This window comes from Uranotaenia lowii, chromosome 1, assembly GCF_029784155.1.
Source record: "Uranotaenia lowii strain MFRU-FL chromosome 1, ASM2978415v1, whole genome shotgun sequence".
Lineage (NCBI taxonomy): Eukaryota > Metazoa > Arthropoda > Insecta > Diptera > Culicidae > Uranotaenia > Uranotaenia lowii.
Genome location: NC_073691.1, coordinates 128,925,311 through 128,945,713, shown reverse-complemented (window position 1 = coordinate 128,945,713; position 20,403 = coordinate 128,925,311). Strand labels below are relative to the sequence as shown.

Genomic DNA, 20,403 nt, shown 5'->3' with positions numbered 1-20,403 from the left:
GCGCGCAGAGCTCGGATCACAAATCAGTTGAACCAGATATACTGGATGAACATTCATCAATGTGTACGTGCAGCAGTACAGCTAGCAGCTCACGCGGATAGTGCTCAGTTACACGGGAATTCCCATCGCTGCGGGAAGACTGCGTGCCGCCGCATTATCGTCAACGGAAGTCTACGTGTCCGAAGGAATTATCTGCGCGGTGGCGCGTATGTGAGCACATCAACGTGCTGAAGAATCCAGTTGAATCCCAGTGGCCCTCAAAGGAGTGGTTCAGTGCTGCAAAGCGACGTGGGTGAATGATCATTCCCCGTCAATAGTGCGCGTGTGCGAGAAAAGAAAAGCAGCTATAGATTTGAAAGCTGGCATCGTAGAAGTTTATGTTCATCGCCCAAATGTTAGTGTTTGTGAGAGAGGAAGAAGATTGCTCACACGTCCGGACGGTGTAATCCCAGTGGTTTATTTTCATTACCCGTCAGTGGTGTACGTGAGAGTAAGAAGATTGTGCAAGCACCCGGACGGTGTAATCGCCGTTGTTTGTTTTGGTTCGTCCTTCTTTGAAGCGCATACCCAAGTAGGACCGAGTCTAGAAGGGCATCAGCTGATTGAGGCAATTCATTCGTGCCGAATCATCAGACGGCGTGCTGAGAGCAGAGGCGGCAGTAGGTAGCAGAAGGCAAAGGTAATGATGGAAAATTTTGCTTAATCTATCTCTGCAAGGAAATATTCAATTAGAAGTCCTTGCAATTGTGTCAACAATATTATTTGTCATGATCGTTTATAAAAAGTATTGACGTGTAAAATGCTATGTCAAACTATTCATGTCTTTTGATTATTGCTAAGAATAATATACGTAACCGTAACTTATCTAAACGGTAGATCAAATTATTGAGAGTTGGATTTTCTTTGAATGAAACAGTCATGTGATAAAGATAGGGTGGAATAATAATGTTGGTATACGAGTGCTGTTGTAGTCAGCAACATTGGCGCCCAACTAAATAATCCGCGATATTCAGTCAACCGGGATATTCTTTAGTGATTATTTATTGTGTGAATAAATTTCTGGAGTGTTCGATATTTCGGTGCTTGTTTTAAAATGGATATAAATTATTTGGAGGACGAAGAGCTAGCCTTCGAACTGAGCTTACGAAAAGTAAAACAAACTTCAAATTTGGATCGCAAATCGAAGCTTAAGACGCTAAGAGACATTCTGGATAAAGAGGCGAAGGAGAAGAACATACCGACATCATCAACACACGTGGCAACTGACGTCGACAACATCTACCAGTGTCAGGCGCGAATTTCACCCATAATACATCTGGTTGAAGCAGCAATTCGACAAAAATCAGCTACAGTATTGAAAAGGTATCAATCTAGATTGCTTCATTATCGTTTTAGACTATCTCTTATTCAAGACAGTCTGATTACATCAAATGCAAATAAAACTATTTCAAAACTGGAAGCAGCTTTGTCAAAAATTGAGGAGAGCTTGGCACACTTAGCAACGACAGCAGAAGGAACGACTGGTGATCAGGACATCCTACCGACCGAGATTGAGACTCTGGACAGGCTAAAGAACTCTAAATTGCAATCCAGCATAAAAGAGGTTCTTCAGCAGCACGTTATCATTGGACAGCAACACAACGACGAAAGAGAGCAACAGCAACGAGAAGAACAACAGCAGCAACACAAAATTCAGCAACAAGAGCAGCTTCGAAAAGAAAATGATCTTCACGAGCAACAGCTCCAACTTCAGCAGCAGCGAGAGCAATTGCAATGGGAACAACGTCAATTCGAACAACGAAAGCTCGAACAGCAACAGAGTTTGGAAAAAAGAGTCCAGGAGCACCAACAATGGAACCAGCAACATTTCGAACAGCAATCAAAAATCCTGATAGATCAGCCACAAATCCCATCATTTCCGGACGACGCACGACAAAATCAGTACCAGCATATCCTCAGACAACAACAAATACAGGTTCAACAATTTGCGCAACTTCAAGAACAATGTGAGCAGCTACAAAGAAGCTTGGATGAAGAGAGAGCAAAGCGGCAGAACTTAGAACAGCAGACGGTACAGCAACAGCAACAACAACAGCAGCAGCAACAACAGCACTATTATAACGATCAACTCCACGGAGCTCGAAGGGTTGAGCTCGGACCTCAAGGAAATGGACCAACTTGGTCAAACTGGAACACTGGATCTCAGCACATCAGGGGGGAAGATAACCATCATTCCTACAGATTCTCGCAACCTTTACATCGTTGGAAAATTGAGGAATACGGCGGAGAAAATGATATTCGGAAGTTAGGAGAGTTTCTCAATCAAGTGAAAATGTACGCAACGACGGAAGGGATGGATGATGCCACTCTGCTACGCGTGGTAAAACAGTTGCTAAAAGGAAGGGCGTTTGAATGGTACACCAGAAGTTATCGAAGCATGTTTACGTGGGAAGCCTTCAAAACCGGCATAAAAAATGAGTTTCTACCATCGCATTATTCCGAGATCTTCAAGCAGGATCTCTATCTGCGATTCCAGGGAGCAAACGAGTCATTTACGTCATTTTACCGAGACTTAATAGCTATTTTCGACATAATTGAACCACCAATGCCGGAATCAGAAAAGTTATTCATCTTGAAATCACATCTCAACACGGATTTTGTCCCGATTGCCGCTGCATCCCAAGTTTCTTCCGTACAGCAGCTAGTGAAGGTGTGCAAAGATTTTGAGGTCTCACGCTCGTATGCCATGAAAAATCGGTCTCCAAGCAACGTGCTCCGTAGTTCCTGGCAGAAACCTTTCCATCCGCCAAACAACCGACCATCGGGGTTCAATGCACAACCTCAGCAGAATTTGTATCGAAACAACATCGTTCGTCAACAAGTACACATGGTGGAAGGCAACTTTCCGGAACAACTTTCGGACATGACCGCTGAAGAATATCAGGAGAGGGAGCTCGCACAATTCGACACGGCTATGAACAACGCAGAAGAGGTGGCAACTATCGAAGAGGAGGTCAGTGCCTTGCACTTACAGTCAGGACAACCAAATAGGAACCCAAGAACAACTCAAGAATCAGTAACCAATCCAATAACCTGTTGGCAATGCGAAAGACCAGGCCACACATACTTTATGTGTCCAAATCCCAAAACATACTTGTTTTGCTTCACTTGTGGCAGAAAAGGATGCACAACTAGAAGTTGCGATAGTTGTCAAGCTAGATTCAGGCAATTAACACAAGGAAATCAACAGTTTCGCCCGGGAAACGGAAAAAGGGAGACCTCTTAAAGGAGGGGGGGAGCTCTTCCGAATCACTCGTTATCCCCAACATAAACAGTTTCCCACACTTTCAAAAGGTAGCCTCGCTAATCATAAATCCTATCGATACAGATAATCGTCCATATGCGGAAATAACAGTTCTCGGTCTTACACTACAGGGACTTCTCGATAGCGGAGCAACATGCACATTAATTGGCGGAGAGTTGACCAAAATCGCTGATAAGCTGGGTCTCAAGAAGTATCCCGTAAAAGGGGAAATTAGAACCGTTGACAATTCACCCCATCAGGTTTCTTATTTCACTTACCTACCAATAGCGTACAACAACAAAACACACACCCTACCGGTGTTGTTTATCGAATCGATGCCCAAATCTCTTATACTGGGAATGGACTTCTGGGACGTGTTTGGGGTAAAAGCCATGGTCTGTGGACTAACAGTAACCTCCAAAGTCAACCACGAAATCATCAGCTCACTGTCTCAAGAACAGAAGCAGCAATTGACGCAAACGATAGCCTGGTTTCCAACGGCGGACAACAAGGGAAGACTAGGGCGAACTAATCTATATCATCATAGAATTGAAACCGGAACTGCACAACCATTCAAACAAAAATATTACCCTATGGCAAAGTTCGTTCTAGACGACCTGAATAATGAGATTGATCGAATGTTGAAACTAGATGTGATCGAGGAAGCTATGTGTTGTCCTTGGAATAATGCTACGGTAGCGGTTAAGAAAAAGGATGGTTCCATGAGACTCTGCCTGGATGCAAGAAAATTGAATTCGATCATCATTCAGGAAGCTTATCCGATCCCTCATATTGCTTCGATAATGAACAATCTGAGTGGATCTAAATTCCTTTCTTCCATTGACCTGGAATCGGCCTTTTGGCAAATACCCCTGGAACCGGAATCAAAGCCAAAGACAGCCTTCACAATCCCTCAAAGGGGCCATTATCAATTCAAGGTCGTACCGTTTGGTCTGTCGACGGCAAGCCAAGCACTTTCTAGAGTGATGGCTCACATATTCATCGACCTTGAGCCTCGAGTTTTTGTCTACCTGGATGACCTCATATTAGCAACGGAAACCTTTGAAGAACATCTTCATCTTCTAAAGGAAATTGCGAAAAGGTTGCACAAAGCAGGGCTCACAATCAACGCGGAGAAATCAGTGTTCTGTAGGAAGAGTCTGAACTACCTAGGATACATCCTAGATGAGAAAGGCTGGCACGTGGATGACTCCAAAGTCGAGGCAATCAGCAAGTTTCCGACACCATCAACAAAAAAGGAGATTCAAAGGTTTATCGGAATGTGTGGTTGGTATAGGCGCTTTATACGTGACTTCTCAAAAACTGCCACCCCACTCACGGAGCTGACCCGAGCGAAGGCAAAATTCAAGTGGTCTGAAGAGTGCGAGAAGGCCTTTCAAACATTGAAAAACCAACTGATCTCGGCACCAATTTTAACTACACCAAACTACACCAAACCGTTTGCTGTTGCATGCGATGCCAGCGATGTTGCTATCGGTGCAATACTAACCCAGGAAACAGAAAACGGAGAACAGGTTATTTGCTATTTCTCTCAGAAATTAACACCATCGGAACGGAAGTACTCGGTAACACAACGAGAATGTCTCGCAGTTATCCGATCGATCGAAAAGTTCAGGGGATATTTGGAAGGCAGTCACTTCACTGTTTACTGCGACCATTCAAGTTTGTCGTACCTCAAAACCATGAAGAATCCCACACCTCTTCTAGCCAGATGGATTTTGAGATTAAACGCGTATTCCTTTGATATTAAATACCGAAAAGGGACAGCAAACGTGGTTCCTGACTGTCTGAGCAGGATAGAGTTGAACAATACGGTTGCAACAGTACAAATGGCTACCTCAGATCAATGGTATGACGAACTTCTGGAAAAAGTAACGGCTGATGCAGATAGTTTCCCAGATTTCCGGATTATTGGCGGTGTGCTCTACAAAAATTGCGCTGTGGTAGAAGAGACGGGAGGAAGGTCTCATCGGTGGAAACAAGTTGTTCCTGGACCAGCAAGGACGGACTTAATACGACGATTCCACGACATTCCTACAGCAGCTCATCTGGGATTCGAACGAACTCATCAACGAATTCAACGAGAGTATTACTGGCCAAATATGTCGATCGATATAAAAAAATACGTCAGAGCTTGTCAAGTATGCAAGGCCTCCAAAGCACCCAACAGCACCTTAACTCCAACCCTAGGTAATCCAAAACCAGCTAAGCTACCGTGGGAGCTTATTTCGGTAGACTGGGTAGGCCCAATGACGCGCTCCAGAAAAGGGTTCACGGTCCTTTTTGTAGTAGTCGATTGGATCACCAAGTTTGTGATCGTCGAGCCCTTTCGTACAGCGAACGCCCAGAAGATGGTTCAGTTTTTGGAGGAATATGTCTTCCTTCGTTTTTCCACACCCAGAATAATTGTGTCAGACTCTGGATCCCAGTTTTTATCGCAGGTTTTTCAATCTCTGTTGAAGCGATATAACGTAACTCACATGAGGACAGCTTTCTACACCCCAATGTGTAACGCGGCCGAGAGAACAAACAGGACACTTATCACATGCATAAGATCGCTTCTAGATGTCGACCAACGAGAATGGGATGCGCACATCCAACAGGTCGTGTGTGCCATTAATACTACCAAGCACGACACCTTAGGATGCAGCCCATATTTCTGCAACTTCGGAAGAGAACATATCCTCTTCACGGAAACGTACCCCTTGGCAAACCTCAACACGCCACAGGATCCAGTAAAAGATCAAGAGTTGAGACTGACGGTCATAAAAAACATCCAAGAATTTGTCCTGAAGCGCATAAACAAAGCTCATGAGGCTAGTAAGCAGCATTATAATTTACGAGCTCGAAGTCGGGAATTCACAGTAGGCGACATCGTCTGGAGAAGATCTTTTGAACAATCGTCAGCACTGGATCACCGCACCAAAAAGCTTGGTCCAAAATTCATCCTGAGCATAGTTCGTCAAAGGCAAGGTAGCAATAATTATTTTCTGGAGGACATCAAAACATCGAAGACAGGAACGTATCACGCAAAGGACATCAAATCTGACTGAACTGTTTTAAAGCTATGTAGCAGCTAGACTGTAGACCACAAGTATCAACGCCCGAAACATGCCTTCCGATTTGATTTGAGGACCAATTAAGCTCACCGAAACCTCGTCCATCGTAGAAGGCAGCAAAACGCTCAAAACAGGCATTTCGAATTGATTTGAGGACCAACCATACTTATCGAATCCTCGTCCATCGTCGAAAGCAGCAAAAACGTTCAACAACATGCTCCACGATTCGATTTGAGGACCAAACCATTCCACCGAAAACTCATCCTACGCCGATAGCAGCCAAATCAACCTTCAACACAAAATAAGCTCAAATTTATCACATATGAACTCAGCTATGTGAGCACTCAACATGCAGACCACTCACATAAGTATGTGCAAGAAAACATGCTTAAGATTAGACTGGAGGACCAACACAAATCGCCGAAACCTCGTCAATCTCAAAAAGCAGCAAAAAATCCAAAAAAACATGTAATCCATAATACCACCCACTATGTGAATCCTTGATCAAGCTGTAATAGATGAGAAACATTCATCTGCACGCACGCAATCAATTCCAAGAACCCCTCAGCATGACCATTAGCAAAACCCATTCGAAATGGTTCTCTAAAAATCTTCAATCCGTAAATCTCTCTCTAATACTTACATTAAGCAATCATAAGTTACGCATGAAACAATCTTAGCATTATAAAATTACCGCAATACTAGAATTATAGACAGAAAATACGATCAGACACAACGCATAAAGTCTCATCAAAAAAATAGCCTACAAAAAATAACAATACCACGAACAAGAGCGAAATTGTTCATCATTAAAATTAAGGAGCTAAGTAGAAATAAGCATAAGCTAAAATATTTCTGCGCAGAAAGATAACACCATACATGACTTGCAACAATTTGTCACTTCATTAAGTGAGAGCAAGCAAATATTGATGCGTTTTGATATCACCATTCAGAAGTAAACCTGTATTCGAGGTCCAACATGGAAGATTTTGTTGAATCAGGTATGTTATTTAAGAAATATATAAGAGCAAACCGTAAGCATAGCGTTAGCGAAATTTTCGTGATTGCTTTTACAATCACGAAAATTTCTTCTGGAAGTACAGGAGAGCTGTATTACCGTATCTTGAGCGAGATCAAATTATGCAGAACAAATAACACAATTTGTTACAAATTAGGATCACTCGTTCAAGAAATCGAACTCAGCCTGTAATGACATCACCATCTACTGAAAGCAGCCCTGACACTTGTCAAGTTGTCAAAACCAAGAAGCAGCATTTCCGCTTAGTCACTTTCATTTCTCGTGTTCCTAGTCTATGATCGACATCTTGCATGCAGATTGTCGTAAAACCAATTAGTCAATCCGATCCTAAGCAACTTCTCTGCATGATTAGAGAAATTCGGTTCCGCGCAAACAGAGTGATTCCTGTGTTAAAGGTAATCGAATGAAATCAATCATATGTGATGGAAAATAATCATACGAATAACCCCAACCTTAAGGAAGGTCGATACGGCGCGTTGAACGTGCTACCACGTCCGGAACCAACCATCGAAGGCGAGTGGAGGCATGCCAGAAGCATGCAATAGGACGGTAACGAAACAGCTAGGACACGGGTTAAGAATCTCTCCTCACTCAAGCCCAAATGTGCATGATCGGGATCGAGCCTAGGTAGAGTTGACACACGAGAATAAGGGTATGACCTATTCTGTAATAATTGAGCTTAAGCTAAATCAAACAATTCACACGCAGGCGAACATACTTCGATAAAGCGATTTCCGCGAACGGTCCAATATCCGCTTGGTGCGACCGAAAGGCTGCTTAGCAAAGTAACGAGATAAGAAAGGTAAAATTCTTACATTCGTTCAGAGTAAGCTCAACCTAATCATAAAACTGTCGTGCAGGCAACCAGAGTTCGAAGAGGCATTCGAGAGGAGAGCTCACATGCTGTTCAGCTGGATTTGATAAGCAAAATAAGGAAAACTTCTGAAGGAATTAAGATAGGTAAACTTATTACGTTATTTCATGATCGAGCTCATCCTAATTAGGAAACCTACCACACAGGCGTACAACGTTCGCTAAAACAATTCCAATTGGATTTTGCCCTGCCTCACCCAATTGGATCTGGAAAGGAAACGTAAACAAGCCCTCACTGGAGGTAACGTAACCGAGTCATTCATGAAACCACATAAACATAACACATGTTGTCTCCAGGGCTTTTGTGTAGGTCCAATCTTGCATCGGTGACGGAGTGGTCGTAGAATCGAACTGATCAAATCGGCTCATACACATTCGAACCTCCAAGTGAACATTTAGGCTGGTGTGCGCGCAGAGCTCGGATCACAAATCAGTTGAACCAGATATACTGGATGAACATTCATCAATGTGTACGTGCAGCAGTACAGCTAGCAGCTCACGCGGATAGTGCTCAGTTACACGGGAATTCCCATCGCTGCGGGAAGACTGCGTGCCGCCGCATTATCGTCAACGGAAGTCTACGTGTCCGAAGGAATTATCTGCGCGGTGGCGCGTATGTGAGCACATCAACGTGCTGAAGAATCCAGTTGAATCCCAGTGGCCCTCAAAGGAGTGGTTCAGTGCTGCAAAGCGACGTGGGTGAATGATCATTCCCCGTCAATAGTGCGCGTGTGCGAGAAAAGAAAAGCAGCTATAGATTTGAAAGCTGGCATCGTAGAAGTTTATGTTCATCGCCCAAATGTTAGTGTTTGTGAGAGAGGAAGAAGATTGCTCACACGTCCGGACGGTGTAATCCCAGTGGTTTATTTTCATTACCCGTCAGTGGTGTACGTGAGAGTAAGAAGATTGTGCAAGCACCCGGACGGTGTAATCGCCGTTGTTTGTTTTGGTTCGTCCTTCTTTGAAGCGCATACCCAAGTAGGACCGAGTCTAGAAGGGCATCAGCTGATTGAGGCAATTCATTCGTGCCGAATCATCAGACGGCGTGCTGAGAGCAGAGGCGGCAGTAGGTAGCAGAAGGCAAAGGTAATGATGGAAAATTTTGCTTAATCTATCTCTGCAAGGAAATATTCAATTAGAAGTCCTTGCAATTGTGTCAACAATATTATTTGTCATGATCGTTTATAAAAAGTATTGACGTGTAAAATGCTATGTCAAACTATTCATGTCTTTTGATTATTGCTAAGAATAATATACGTAACCGTAACTTATCTAAACGGTAGATCAAATTATTGAGAGTTGGATTTTCTTTGAATGAAACAGTCATGTGATAAAGATAGGGTGGAATAATAATGTTGGTATACGAGTGCTGTTGTAGTCAGCAACAGCTGCCATTTCTCTCTCGGTTGATATTTTTTCATGAAAATTTCACATAATCTAGTTTAACTATCCAACTAATACTCCACAAAATTTGAAGCCTTTACAATGACGGGAAACAAAAGTTACAGCCATTCCCGTAAAAAAAGGGAAATTTGGAACTGCTTCACTAAATTTGCTGTATCTTTGACAATTTTCATTGAAAAATCTTGAAATTTGGTCCAAAGATGTAAAAATGTTTGATCTAATACCAGGCCAAGTTTCGTCAAAATCGATGAACGTGATCAAATATGGTGCCGGATTGAAAATGAGGTTCATTATCGCCCAGCAGAAGATTTCTTTTTTTTTTGGACGGATGTTTGTTTGGAAAACATCGTAATCTATGAATTCTTGGTTTTTCTTTCACAAATCCAACATTTATTACAAAGAATGTTGGATTTGTGGATTCCGTGAAATTCCACAAAACAGTTCATGTCATTTTTTTTATTTCTAAAGTCAATCTTTGTAGACTACAATACTTAAAATTACTTAAAACTAATGTATTTATGATATTATTTTGTTGTAGTGTAAAAGTGTTTTTAAATGCTTTTTTAAGTTGTGCTTTGTTTATTGTTACCACATATGAGTAGTTACGTCTATAATTTCACTTTGTGCATTGTATTTGTACATCATTTGATTGATGTTTGGCATAGTCCTTATCATAAAGTTAAATATAGACACCATTTATTTGTCATCTATTATCGTGACTAAAATCGATTTGCTTGAGTTTGTAAAACTTAGCCTAAAGGGCCAAAATAGTTAAATGAAGGCCGGTCTTTGATCTTTTCGTTTCAATATACCTTGTTATCCTGATTGGTTTAAAGTTGTAAACTAAAATCCCTAGAAAATGATGACAGAGATATCTCATCTAAAGTGAACCTTTCTCTCTGGTCTCTCTATTTCGTTCACTGTTTCGCCTTAACACATTTTACCAAACTCAATAAAAACAGGACGTTGATGTTTGTCTTTTACAGACTCGAACCAGCACGAAAAGATCAGCTTCTTACCGGAACCGGTGTGCGGCAACACATCTTTCCTGGATGTCTGTTTTCAAAACACAACACAGAAAGTGGCTTTGGATTTACTACACACGTCTAAGGTTCCCGAAACTGAGGAGGAAATCTCCAAAAGATGCGAGTAGGTATTCAAACGAGCAAATTCATCCCGATAACGAGGTTTATTTCTCTGTGGTTATTTGTTCATCATTTTTAAATAACAAAAATTAGGGTGTTAGGTCAACCTTTATCCCTTCAACATTCGTCGTTTATGTATTTTCCGTTTTGTTGAATAGATCATTTTTTGCAAGAATGGTGTTTGAAAAAAATTTCAATAATATTTTGTTAAAACTATAATATGTTTATTGATCCTTCATTTTTATTATTGTTTTCATATTAATGATTTTTTATTAGTTCGTTCTTTCGTTCTTTCGTTATTTCTTTCTTTCGTTCTTCTGTTCTTTCGTTCTTTCGTTCTTTCGTTCTTTCGTTCTTTCGTTCTTTCGTTCTTTCGTTCATTCTTCTTTCGTTCTTTCGTTCTTTCGTTCTTTCGTTCTTTCGTTTTTACGTTCTTTCGTTCTTTCGTTCTTTCGTTCTTTCGTTCTTTCGTTCTTTCGTTCTTTCGTTCTTTCGTTCTTTCGTTCTTTCGTTCTTTCGTTCTTTCGTTCTTTCGTTCTTTCGTTCTTTCGTTCTTTCGTTCTTTCGTTCTTTCGTTCTTTCGTTCTTTCGTTCTTTCGTTCTTTCGTTCTTTCGTTCTTTCGTTCTTTCGTTCTTTCGTTCTTTCGTTCTTTCGTTCTTTCGTTCTTTCGTTCTTTCGTTCTTTCGTTCTTTCGTTCTTTCGTTCTTTCGTTCTTTCGTTCTTTCGTTCTTTCGTTCTTTCGTTCTTTCGTTCTTTCGTTCTTTCGTTCTTTCGTTCTTTCGTTCTTTCGTTCTTTCGTTCTTTCGTTCTTTCGTTCTTTCGTTCTTTCGTTCTTTCGTTCTTTCGTTCTTTCGTTCTTTCGTTCTTTCGTTCTTTCGTTCTTTCGTTCTTTCGTTCTTTCGTTCTTTCGTTCTTTCGTTCTTTCGTTCTTTCGTTCTTTCGTTCTTTCGTTCTTTCGTTCTTTCGTTCTTTCGTTCTTTCGTTCTTTCGTTCTTTCGTTCTTTCGTTCTTTCGTTCTTTCGTTCTTTCGTTCTTTCGTTCTTTCGTTCTTTCGTTCTTTCGTTCTTTCGTTCTTTCGTTCTTTCGTTCTTTCGTTCTTTCGTTCTTTCGTTCTTTCGTTCTTTCGTTCTTTCGTTCTTTCGTTCTTTCGTTCTTTCGTTCTTTCGTTCTTTCGTTCTTTCGTTCTTTCGTTCTTTCGTTCTTTCGTTCTTTCGTTCTTTCGTTCTTTCGTTCTTTCGTTCTTTCGTTCTTTCGTTCTTTCGTTCTTTCGTTCTTTCGTTCTTTCGTTCTTTCGTTCTTTCGTTCTTTCGTTCTTTCGTTCTTTCGTTCTTTCGTTCTTTCGTTCTTTCGTTCTTTCGTTCTTTCGTTCTTTCGTTCTTTCGTTCTTTCGTTCTTTCGTTCTTTCGTTCTTTCGTTCTTTCGTTCTTTCGTTCTTTCGTTCTTTCGTTCTTTCGTTCTTTCGTTCTTTCGTTCTTTCGTTTTGCTTCCCTCTATCAATATTTCTCGTTCTTTCGTACTTAAGTTTTCACCTCCTGTAATTTTATCATGTTTTCCATTCAAGCCAATTTTATTCCTCATGCTGCTGGTTTAGTAAAATTCGACCGAAAAATCTTTGAATCCAAACCGAATAGGGATAGATTCATTACCATAGTTTTTTTTCGCCGTAAAACCACCAATTTGCTTCTGGCACTGACTTCTCTTTTTTTCCCAATATCTCGTTTCCCTGTATTTCTAATGAATGTACTCCTAACACGCCGACCGGAAAAGAGTCTTCAACCGGGGGATGGCCTGTGTCCAGAGGTATGTGGATTCCTGTCTGGATTCTGTGAAACGCAGAATCATCGACAACGAGGTTTACGGTGCCAAGAAGCTGTACGCCTATCTGTGCCAAGATCGGTCCTTCCAAAGGGGTAAGTCGTCGGTCGGCCGGCATAAGTTTGGGCTCCTTTTTTAAGGCTTTGAATTAGCGTCGCCATCTCAAAGCGTTTCCGCGAGTGCATGTTGATATAAGACGAAAGTTCCAGGAAGATATCGTTATTCGTACAGAGTATATTATAACGTTACCTAGTTTAGGGATGCACTCTCATCAATGATGTTGAGGATTTCGGGGAATTGATGGATGATCCAGTTATTATCTTGTGGGCTAATCTAGTCATGTCATGGAAATCCCCATTTACCGTACAATCTGATTATTTCTGCTAAGATTGAACTCAGTGATGAATTAAGCTCGTTTCTTCTTGTATTATTTTAATCATCCATAAGTACGTGCACTCAAGTCAAATCAAAAGGATTTTTTTTTTATTAAAACAAAATCACGCCAGGTACGTTGTTGTTTCTGCTTCAGTTTGTATGTTTGAGATTTTTTTTTCTTAACATCAATATGAAAACTTGTTGAGTTCGATTCGAAACGTTTGAAATTAATTATGTTTTTCGTTTTTCTGTAAGCTGTGTTGAAATTCTAACAGTTTTTTTAGACGGCATTTTAAATTAAAACCAGTAATCGTTCTTTTAAGCATTGGAGTGTATTGATATGTATTAATGAAAAACGCGTATCAGTATTTTGAAAACAAAGCTTCTTGATTTTTTTTGCATTTGAATTTAGAATCTGAATACTAAATTTTAAGATTTTGTTTGAGCCGATATCAGAATCTGTATTCTGGAATAAGAAAGTGAGCTCTAATAGTTTTTTTTATTTCGAATCATAATTCCGAATGTTGTTTGAAGTTTACATTTCTATGTACATTAGGGTAATCCAAAAATAGGGGTATGTTTCGGAATCGTAACCATGCGGGCTGAAGTTGTTCCTTGGCCTGTCAGACAGTCGAATTTCAGCTCACTTTGTCACATCTGCGGGATTGTTTTTTTTTCTATTTCAATTGCTATTTCACTTTTAATGAGGATTAAAATTGATTCTAAGAATCTAAATTTTGATTTTCACTAGAGATGTACCGAATAGTGGTATTCTGCGAACGGCCGAATACCGAATATTGACCTTTTCAACTGTATTCGGCCGAATATTCTGTTGAGTTTTAATGAAAAAACAGAAGGGATTATTTAAATTTGCTTTTATTTCTTCCATGTTAATGCCCCTCGTGTTTTGAGTCGATTATTACCAACCGGAAAGGACATCAAATGACTTGTCGCTTTATCAACAAGCAGATTGTGTTCCTGTGAAATTTGGTCAAAACATGTCGGCACCTTGGCACCTGTGCCATACAATTTGATTGCTTATTTGATAACGAATTAGATAAAGATCGAATTTAAGTAAGATAATTTCAAAAAAGTTGTTAAAAACAACGTATCCACATGGTCGAAAAATTAAGGACGATTTTTGAAAAAAAGGGCAAATCTGAACGCTTCTAGAAATCTAGGCTTAATTCTTAAACATACAAGAGGAAATAGAAAGGAAAAACCTGAATTTAAAGTGTTTTCATTGAATCACAGCAGCAGTGTAGAAATCGTATCGAAGGATAAAACAAAAATGTATGTTCATTTTGGAATTTATTAAACATCGTTTTGGAATACAAAATTTTAAAATCTTCAAGATAAAATTTCAGTTTTTCATTTGATTTAGCAAATAATCTGAATAAACCCGGGCTGAATCGGAAAAACTTTAAACAATATCCCGGCATCCCGGCTAAATTTAACTTATTTTGAATTCTTTATTGGATTTATGGCCTGGATATATCAAGAAAATCTCGAATAAACGATAATCAAAGTATAAAGTGATATTCGTCAGCATACTTCTGTAGGATCTTATTACGATGGCTAGTCGTGGTCGGTGCCACAAATAATGACAAGAGAAATTTCAATGCATTTCTGTTTATATTCTCAACATTTTTGGCAAAAACACTCCCACTATTCCTCTACAAGCGTGTACTCACCGCATTCTTGTTGAACAGACCCTTTTAGTGCGGCACCTCGCCTGCCCTGCATGCGTCCGCCGCCTTTCGACAGGGGGCCGATCGGATGGCACCTCGTGCCTCTTCTGCTTTTGGGCCGCCCTACGTCCGGGGCCGATTGGTCAACACCTGGCGCCGCTGCTACTCCTTCGGCCGCCCTATGCCTGGGGCCGATTGGTGGCACCTTGGCACCGTTGCTGCTGGTCGGCCGCCCTACGCCTGGGGCCGATTGGTGGCACCTTGGCGCCGCTGCTGCTGTTTCGGCCGCCCTAAGCCTGAGGCCGATTGGTGGCACCTTGGTACCGCTGCTGCTCTTCGGCCGCTCGGCGAACTGGAGCACCGATTGGCAGCACTGCGTGTGCTGTTTCTCGCTTCTGTTTGTGTCGAACGGATGGCACCACTGCGACCTCCGCTTATGCTTGTGGACAATCTATGCCGGAAGACCTCCACTTTTCTTCACGGCAATTCTCGAGTCTCGGTGGTTCCCAGTTAGTGTTTGCGATCTGGAACGCCGATGGCAGCACTGCGTGAGCTATTTCCCGCTCTTAGCTCGGGCCGATCGGATGGCACCACTGCTGCCACCGCCGCTCTTCAGCGCCCTTCGCCAGTGGCACTGATTGTTGTAGTGTTGGTGCCTTCGCCCTACGCCTGTGGCGCCTCCTGGGAACTACCAGGGGGCTGCTGATCTTTGTAGTATTTGTGCCTCCGCCCTACACCTGTGGCGCCTCCAGGGGACTACCAGGGGGCTACTGATTTTCTTCGGCTGTTCGGCTCGCCTGCCACTGCCCGAAATTGCCGCACCGGAAGGCAGTTAAGATGAGGGGAGAAAAAAGAGCCGCAACTTGGTCTTGCGGCTCTTTCCTTTTTTCTTTTCCTGCTCCTTTTCTTTAATGCCGCCTCTTCTGGCCGGCTCGTCTCGCCGGTTTTCTTTTTTTTCCGGCCAATTCCGCGACACCGATGCTGGTCGTCGACCTTCCGGGAACACGCTCTGGAGCGGGTTTCTGCTTTTTCTCCGGCAAAATTTGAGGCACGCGGTCCTGAAGCCATCAACACGTCCGATCACCACTAGAGTGCCCCAAATGACCCGACTTTTGAAAAAATTATGCGCTGCAGGCTAAAATTGATCCTTGGCCTAGTATAAGATCTCATGCCAAATTTGGGCGAGATCGGATCACGTGAAGGGGTCGCTCAACGAGCCTGAAGTTTGTATGGGATTTTGGGACATTTTGTTCGGGAGGAACTCGAAAATCCAGTTTTTCATCAATAACTTTGGTATTCGTCGGCCGATTTCTTTCAAAAACGGGTTTTCTTAAAGCCTAAACTATGACAAAAATTTCATCCTAAGACTGCATTTCGATAAGAGTTAAGATGAAAAAGTTATAAGGCTTCAAAAATGGGCTAACTTTTTTAACGGTGGAATTCAGCACTATTAATGAGGCGTCAATATGTTCGACCGCCTCGACTCATTAACAGTATAGAATACCATCCTTTAAAAAGTTAGCCCTTTTTTGAAACCTTATAACTTTTTTATCTTAACTCTTATCGAAATAAAGTCTTCGGATGAAATATTATTTATAGTTTAGGCCTTAAGAAAACCCGTTTTTGAAAGAAATCGGCCGACGGGAACCAAAGTTATTGATGAAAAACTGGTTTTTCATGTTTCTCCCGAGCAAAATGTCTCGAAATCCCATACAAACTTCAGGCTTGTTGAGCGACCCCTTCCCGTGATCCGATCTGCCCCAAATTTGGCATGAGATCTTGTACTAGGACTAGGATCAATTTCAGCCTGCAGCGCATAACATTTTACAGGTTTTGAATTTTCCATACAAATTTGGGGCAGTCTAATCACCACTTACTTTTTTTCGAAATGCCCGATCTTTTCCGCGTGGCCCTTTTGACAACTCTTGTTGCACGCTCCGTTTGCTTTCCTCTTTTTTGGGTGCTCTTAACATAAAAATTCACGCTTGGCGTATTTTAACCGAAGTTGGTTTAATTATAACAGCTAATTTTACTCTATATGGGGATGGGTTTTAATGTGTTAATTTTGCCAATCGCTCGTATCGTATAATATTTTAGGACCGAAAACATAATTGTAACTTAAATGCAACAATCTACAGTGAAAGGTATACAGATACCCCTAAGATGTTTTGCAGAACCATAAGTTTTCGATGATTGTGTAGCTCTTTCAACATTACATACTTAAGGATATTTCACAAATTATCCAAAATCATTTGAAATAATGCACAAGTTTGTTATTGTATAAATTTAAATAGTAAATATTCGGATTATTCGGCCGAATACTTAGTGCTCAACTATTCGGTGAGCCGAATATTCGGCTTAACGGTTTTTTGGCGATATTCGGCGCCGTACATCTCAGTACATCTCTAATTTTTACTCTGTTATTAGGGTGATTAGCCAATCGATGCATAGCTAAGCACATGATTTTTGTTTTTATGCTTTATTTTAGTCATTTCAACCAAATTCACTCGATTTTTTTTGTCGATTGCACTCATACAGGATTGGTCAACATTATCCAAAAGTTCAAGTGTTTGAAAAAAGTGACTTAAAAATTTGAAAAATCATTTAAAACAGCTTGTCTGTGCCCAATAGTTGCACAGGCAAATTTCATGTCGTGCATAATGTTGTCCGATTTTTTCCAATGGTTGCACATTTTTAAAATCTTCTTAAGGGTCTGCCATCATGTGGTTGAGGAGGCTGATAGCTGTTACGGAAGCTTATTATGAGAACTTCTAGTTCAAATGCAATTTAATTTTTAGACAGCCCCTTTTCAGGGGGGGGGGGGTGTCTTTGATATAAACCGTCTTATGCATAGAAAGTTCGGACCCAAAATCTAAAACAAAAAAAGCACAAATTCGCCGGTTTGAGTGTCTAGAATAGCATTTATCACACGTGAAGTTTTCTCAGAAACTCCAATCTACCTCTGAATTTAACCGAAGTCATCTGAGGGGAGGACCTTATTTGCTCAGTGTTGAGCTTTTTTGCTTTATACGTCCTACCAACATGAAATTTTATGTCTTTGAAATCTCATAGAATGAACTAAAGGGTATTTTGTAGAAGCGGAGCGGTCATCGAAGTAAACGATCGCGTTTTAGTTCGTTTCACAACTCTCCTTTTATTAATCCTAATTGTTTCTTATATATACCCTAAAAAAGAAATGAACTTGGTTCATTCTGACCAGAACTAAGTTCATTCTCTCTCTATTTCCCTTTTTGGCTACTCAGTCAACACCTGTTATTTTTTTCAATTGACTTGACAACAAGAACTTTTCTGGGCCCCGGACCCACTTGAGTTCTTGCTGACAAAGTTGATAAAAAAAACAAAGCTGATGAGTAGCAGTGTTCGCTTCTCGGTACCCTGGCCAATAACCTTTTGCAAATCTACTTTGCGTTGGAATTGGCCTCAGGTCCGTTACATCTCCCCCTACTATCTGAGTTTGAAGCTATTCTAGAAGAGTATAGCTTCAAAACAGGAGAGTGCAGGAATCTAACTTTTATCTAGCTAATTGAAGATCCAAAATGCCGACCTGGGTTGAACTCCAAACTTGCGGTGTAGCTAACTGAATTGCTGAGCCATCCTTTATATCGTTCCTGTTGCTGCCTTTTTATTTTCCCCAATCTGTGTGTTGGCTGGGGCTTATCTGCTACGGCTGTTGTCTCTGTGCTTCCGGTCGCTGTTTGCTACTGTAAAGATTAGGATAGTTTGCTGGTTTACTGCTGTTCCGATTGCAGCTGCTTAACCCCGTTCAATTTGCTTTTATCTGTCCTCCTTTGGCGGAGTAAACCAGCCGTTCTTCTTGTGGATTTGGACCAACGATTTGAAACTCTGCTGTGCACGCGCCAAGTTGTCCTGGCCCTATGAATGATTCTTGGTCACACCAAATTGTATTCGCGCTGTACCCTTGACTAGAGTGGCCGCTTTCTGCATTATAACCGCCTCGACCGTGTATACTGAACTCCAGTCTTGTTCCGTGAACCACTCCATACAGATTTCACCACCCACCAGTACGTAATCACCGAATGAACGACCCGAACGAACTGTGTCTCGAATAGATGCCTCTCCTTCAAGATGATGTTGAGCAGGATGCTGTCCTTGTCCCTCCTTCTTCTTCAGCAGGACAGGATCGTTGTGCAACGGGCGGTCCGGGTCGACCGACATCAGCCGTATGTTCCACTCGTAAATCGAAACGTTGACCAGCTCTATCGAGTATATGTTGCTCTTGCACGAATCGGACCGGTAGATGTCTCGTAGTTCCTTCATCAACCGATCGGTCGCCTGTACCGAACCTGAGAATGATCCCTTAAGATAATCTTGTCGTTGACTTCGACTTAGTCTTTCCAGAGTTGCTAGATGTTATACTTTTATTTCGTATTTACCCCGTGCCTTTCCAGGTCCTCCTCGCCTTCGCTGTCCTGATCGCTTTCGCTCGACGTCACCCTCTCTGTTTTTTTTTTCGTTTCCATGCCCATTTTCCGATTTAGCTTTTCCGCTCCCTCCTTTTTTCAGCTTCGTCCATTGACCCAGTATAGTTTCTTCCCCTCGTTGATTTCCTTCTTGTTCTCGTTAATTCCCGAGATGGCTCCACACTTTCGGATGTTGATGGCGTCATCGACAGCATTTTGGTCTTCTTCAGCGGTTTCCCTAATTCCTAATTCCTATTCAATGTAAGTGTTCGTGAAAAGAAAATATTCATATATTTCAATAAAATTCTTTGACCTAACCTCTAGCAAATTCTTTAGCCTAATATCTGTTTCCCTATTTATCGATGTTGTGTTAGTAGTTTTATGGGGTTAGTAGTGGGCGATTTAGTATTTTTTTTTCGCATCTTTTTGTTGTGTGTTTTTTTTTCTTCTTGCGAGTCAAATTTTTTTTTCTTTGCATCTTTTTTTTTTTCAACTTATGGTGCTTTTTGTTCTTTTTGCGAGTAATTTTTTTTTTCGCATCCTTTTTTTTTTTTGGTTTTTTTTTTTTTTTTTTTAATTGTGGTATCAGTGGTTTTTTTCATTTTTTTTTTTCAGTGGTGCTGGTGGTTGTTGTTGCTGGTGCTGGTTGTTGTTGTTGATGTTGAAGTTCCAACGGTTGGCTTCGGTTTCCTCCCCCTTCTCCGCTCAGGTTGAAATAGGTTGGGGATCAGTTCCACCTCGTCAGGATGTCTCCATATCGTCTGTGAATGAACTCATTTGGTTTTCTTTTAAATAACAGAATATAATAATTTTAAAATCCATATCTAAATTTCCATTTAAAAAAAATTGCACTATCTCTAATCCGTTTGTTTCTTGTATGATATAGTTACTTTTCAAAAAGGGTCATCTTAAATCTCAAAAAAAAATATTTTCATCATTCTGAAAGGCATTTGAAAAAAACAATCAGTCTAATTCGCAAACAAACAATCATAATGTTCTTGGATGCGGATGTAACAAAAAAATGATTATGAAACTTATGAGACTGAAAATGGAAACCTTCACTTTTGTTATATCGCACAACGATATTCCTACGAAGGCAATGACACACGTTGTCATCAAAACATGTGAACGACAACGTTCTGTAATTTAAAACTTCTTACGTCGCGCCAAGAATGCAGCAACATCACAATAATGTTTTTTTTTTTCATTCTGGGTCAATGCCTGGCGATCATAT

The 20,403-nt window shown here is 41.1% G+C and overlaps 1 protein-coding gene and 1 pseudogene across 2 annotated transcripts in view; one reads left to right on the top strand and one right to left on the bottom strand.

The window, feature by feature from the left end:
* The window catches only part of LOC129739975 (uncharacterized), an 80,065-nt gene that overhangs the window by 48,776 nt on the left and 10,886 nt on the right, over positions 1-20,403 (top strand). For both annotated transcript variants that reach the window (XM_055731553.1, XM_055731554.1), the window contains 2 exons: positions 10,687-10,849; positions 12,614-12,756. In XM_055731553.1, coding sequence (XP_055587528.1) covers positions 10,687-10,849; positions 12,614-12,756 — 306 coding nt within the window. The remainder of the gene's footprint in view (positions 1-10,686; positions 10,850-12,613; positions 12,757-20,403) is intronic.
* Positions 17,839-19,530, bottom strand: LOC129739979 (ubiquitin-conjugating enzyme E2 Q2-like; annotated as a pseudogene).